General features: G+C 38.3%; 1 protein-coding gene across 2 annotated transcripts; it reads right to left on the bottom strand.

Moving 5' to 3' along the window:
• Positions 1-2485: 2485 nt before the first annotated feature.
• On the bottom strand, positions 2486-4129 carry LOC104963388 (cytochrome P450 2K1-like). 2 transcript variants are annotated; one of them, XM_010791970.1, is made up of 4 exons: positions 3853-4129; positions 3568-3752; positions 3280-3421; positions 2486-3206 (listed from the first exon to the last, which is right to left on the bottom strand). In XM_010791970.1, the coding sequence occupies exons 1-4, from the start codon at positions 3950-3952 to the stop codon at positions 3001-3003; spliced, it is 633 nt and encodes a 210-aa protein (XP_010790272.1). In that variant the 5' UTR covers positions 3953-4129; the 3' UTR covers positions 2486-3000. The 2 variants fall into 2 exon arrangements, with proteins under 2 accessions (XP_010790272.1, XP_010790273.1); XM_010791971.1 differs by having other exon boundaries at positions 3568-3771; positions 3853-3943.
• Positions 4130-4385: the final 256 nt, after the last annotated feature.

Below are 4385 nucleotides of genomic sequence, written 5' to 3'. Positions count from 1 at the left end.
GTGGTAGGGTCTCTTGAGGTCAAGCTGCAGCAGGTTGCCTAGTAGCGGAAGTGGTTTCGGACCTGGAGGTCCCTTCCCTTCATCCTGGGATCCGAAGCTGGAGGAGGAGATGATGTAGACGAGCACCAAGACCACCAGAGCCCCCAAAAGAGAGCTAGTACTCGAGGCCTGGAGAAAAATATCTAATATTCCCATGACTTTAATCAAGTGTTCTGAAGTTGCTCCAACTCTTAACTTGTTTGCTGTGTGAATGCAGCTGGCTCTGGCTGAGTGAGGAGGAGAGATTTATTTTAGTAGCTGCTCCTTTGACCTTATTAGAACCTTTGAGAACAGTCTATTTGTTCTGTTTGATATTAACAAGATTGATTTGCACTTTTGCTACCTCAGATGCCGTGTGATCATGGAGGGATTGGCTTGGCCTGTACAGAGGTTGATAGGACAAGTGAGATTACATGTTGGCCAAATACCAATAACCGATGGACACAGTGGTGGGTTGGGTGGAGGGGTGAGGGGGGGACTGCATTAATGATTATCTGTGCTGAGATTATTCTACTGGTCAAAACAGTATTCATGCACTCTCATTGTGATCGACTCAGACTCACAGTACACAAGTATCTCAAATGGACAAAGAAGGAAATATTATAGTTATACAATATTTTCTTTAATAATTAGCAGCAATGTGATTACATTGCAAACGTTTAAGCATTTGGTCATAGAAGTTATCTCACCGCACTTTTCATAAAGAGCAGGCTTACACACTACTTGCGGTTGACATTTCTGGCAGGTATTTTGCAAATGTTTTGAATTAGAGATCGGGTCAATGCCACAAGGGTTTCACTGAAACTAGGACACAGACACATGGACAAACTCAGATTTATGATTTACCTAGATTTCAAAAACGATATTGTAAAAAAACAATTCACTTTATTGGATTCAATAAACGTCACAGGACTCTATCCAATTTATAGATTGGTGGCAAAGATCATCATGCATTTTTTTCTACAACGTTTTACCTTTGTTCTCTGTCACCCTTCACCCAGCCTCATCCTTAAAGCTCCTTTTTTTACAAGCCATGTTAAAATGTTTAATGTATTTGATTTTTGTTTAGATTGCTTTTAAAGCTCTGGTTTCATGACATCCCTAATGTTACAAGCACATGCAAACCACATAGAATATTATCATCAGCAAAAAGTTACAACCTTTGTTTTTCTCTCATAGCTTATGCTCTGCAATCAGAAGATCTGTTGCTGGAGCATTGCCTATGATTATGATAACACTGTACTCTACTAAAAACTGCATGAAACTTTCAATTCATTACACTTTTAAGAATTAAAGCAGTTATTAACTAACCTTTTTGATAACCTCAGTGACTATTGACTATGTTACTTCAAGGGTCAAGATAAAGGAAGGTGTGTGGTGCAGTGGGTTGTGCGTTGGTGTTGGGATCAGGGGAGCACAGTTTCAAACCCCACTGCAGTCAGCATGTCGTTGTGTCCCTGAGACACTTCACCCCAAATTGCTCCTGTGGGGATTGTCCACAGTATTGAGTATGTAAGTTGCTTTGGATAAAAGTGTCTAACAAGTGTCATGTCATGTAATGTAATAAAGGAAAGACTAGTTCAAATGAAAGTGAGAGTTGATCTAAACTTTGAAAAGCAGACTTTCATAGAGAGGGGTAGAGGAGACAGCTAATTACTCACCAGCTGGCCAAACATGACCTTGCAACCAAGATATTTTGAACCCTGGTAAATGATCAACTTAACTGCGTCAAATGTATAACTTATCTCAAATTAATTGTAATACATTGGTGGCAAAGATCACCATATCAAGTTGTATATAAGGTTTTATTATAACTTGCTCTCTCTCAACTTTCACCCAGCCTCATCTGATGGTTGTTTTGTCAGAAACAGAATTAATGCATTTTATGTACTTTAAAAAATAAGAATTGGTGATGACTACAAGCTAAATCAAACAGACAGCGATATGTTTGCTGGTTAAAACAAAGGTTACAGGGGAGGATGTTGGTGGCAACACCTGCAGAAGATGGACATGGCAATGTTAATACGTTATTATGTCAGGTTTATTCATATAGTTTCTCAAAAGGGTTCATTTATAATCGTTGAAAATATTGTCACCTCAAGGTATGTTTTGATTGGTTGCTAAATATTACAAATAAATAATATTGCACCTAGTGGAAACCTCTTTAGCCAATAGGGATGTTATAGACCAGGAAAGCTACAGCTAAAATGTTATATATATATTTACAAGATTAAGTTTTGTTCCAGGTTTGTGGAGGTTAATTATTGTTTATTTGTGCCTCTAGCAATGCTCATAATGGTTGTCTTGTCAACATTTGGATAAGAACTAGTCAGAATCATTCCAGTTACTTCAAGTTTTTATTTCAGGGAACAAAAGCGAGATAGATTACAATGCTTTTATTTGTGATATTGTAATTTTTAAAATAAAAAAATACATTATGACATTTTTTGTTTTGAAGATAGGTGGACAAATTTATTTTATTTAGTTTCACAGATACATAATGTTGGAGAGGACGATAAATGTACAGTGACATATGAAGACATTGGGGAACGCTCTACTTTGGTCAGACTGGTTCTGATTGTAATATCCCTTTAAAAATCACATTATCTTTGGTGGATAGGGTTGCAGCAGGAAGATTTGCCGTATTGAGAGTTCCTTTTAAAGTTTATAACTTTATTGCTGTGTTACTCAACTTGGAAAATGTAAAACTCCAAGATGAAAGAGTTACTAGAAAAAAGGCCGGAAATCTTCATCTTTTTTTATTGTGCACAACAAATAATTGCATTCGTATTTTACATGTCAAGTTACAAGAAAGACATTATGTAATATATTTAGAGTGATTGTGCTCTGCATAAATAACCAGTAATAGCTATATAATCATTTTTGATTGCTTGCACATAAGCTCTTCTGACATCCAATCAATATTCATCATCCCGATTACTTCAGTGGTGTTGAACTTTGTCACTCCTGGTAAACTCCTCGTATTCGGGGTGCAGCACACAGCTTATGCGGTACTGGGTCGAGGGTTAGGTGCATGCATGGAGTCAGATCGAGTTCATCCGCTGAAACTCCTGGAGCAGGGGTGAACCGAAAGTACTGCAGGAGGCTGGTGAAAAAGAAGAAGAGCTCCATCTTGGCCAAACTTTCTCCGGGACAAGCTCTGAGACCTGTTAGAGAGTGTGAAGGTTAATCTGCCAGTGAATACAAAGTGAACAAGAAGTGTTGCCTAAGCTCACAAACCTGCAGAGAAAGGCATGAAGGCATCTCGCTTCACAAACTGTCCATCTTTGTCAAGGAAGTGAGCAGGATAAAAGCTGTGTGGGTTCTCCCATTCACTCTCATCGTACAGGACAGACGTCAACAAAGGAATCACCGTGGTCCCCTGTATGCAGAGTTGAAAATATGTTTGTGTATGACTTGATATATTTAAAATGTCTTTCAGCAAAAACAACATTTCCTACATATAACATTCATTTTAAGACATGAAGATTAGTATGGAGGAAAATTAGGTGTTTCATTCAGTTGTACCTTCTTAATGAAATGACCTTGAAGGGTCACATCTTGGCTAGTTTTGTGAGGAAGCGACATTGGGGCAATGTTAGCCAATCTCTGTGTCTCATGGAGGACAGCATTGACAAAGTGCAGGTTCTTTCTGTCCTGAATTTGTACTTGACGATGTCCTATCACTCTGCTCAGCTCCTCTTGGACCTGGTCTAAATAAATGAAGAGCTTCTGTTTTTATGATAACAATTCGACTTGAACTTCATGTTTTTTTGCTTGGTCTGAAGGATGTGGATCTATTAAGCTTCTTACCTTGTATTTCTGGATACTTGGCCACAAGCAGAAGTGCCCATCTCAGTGTATCTGATGTTGTGTCAGTCCCAGCAGCAAAGAGATTCAAGACTGTTGCCATAAGGTTGTCATCGTGAAAGTGACTGTAGGTAATCCCAGATTTCTTCAAGTAAACACATATCACTGCTTTTATTCAAACAATTCTGATCAGAAATATGTATTTATTTGCAGTTATAAATGTACAGTACAGTATGTTAACTGTCAGTTTTGAACCAATGTGCAACTTTGGATATCCATTGCCCATTTATGTCTGTAGGCCGTTGCTGTGAGTGTGAACGGGCGGAGCATATACTGCGTTAGCTTAGCAGATCTCCATTCAGAAAACACGCATTTTAAAAGGTTTTTCGCCTGCCGTCTGTCTGCAGACTTGTCAAAGCATTAATTCATAGTTTTTACTAACCGGTATCAGTATGTTGTTACTTCGGCATCATTTTGAAACGTGTATTACAATTAAATCACGGTCAAATATGTTCATTTTGTTGTAGTTGTAGCCC

This window comes from Notothenia coriiceps, unplaced genomic scaffold (assembly GCF_000735185.1).
Source record: "Notothenia coriiceps isolate Sejong01 unplaced genomic scaffold, NC01 NC01_scaffold00036173, whole genome shotgun sequence".
NCBI lineage: Eukaryota > Metazoa > Chordata > Actinopteri > Perciformes > Nototheniidae > Notothenia > Notothenia coriiceps.
Note: the sequence above shows the minus strand (reverse complement) of the source record. Positions and strands in the feature narration are given on the sequence as shown.

Bases quoted from the DNA above. Each gene is read 5' to 3' on its own strand.
- LOC104963388 (XM_010791970.1), bottom strand. From the start codon at position 3,952: ATGGCAACAGTCTTGAATCTCTTTGCTGCTGGGACTGACACAACATCA. The intron at 3,422-3,567 runs GTACAACTGAAT...CTCTGCATACAG, and splicing joins AAGGTCATTTCATTAAGAAG to GGGACCACGGTGATTCCTTT. The intron at 3,207-3,279 runs GTTTGTGAGCTT...ACTCTCTAACAG, and splicing joins CTTCATGCCTTTCTCTGCAG to GTCTCAGAGCTTGTCCCGGA.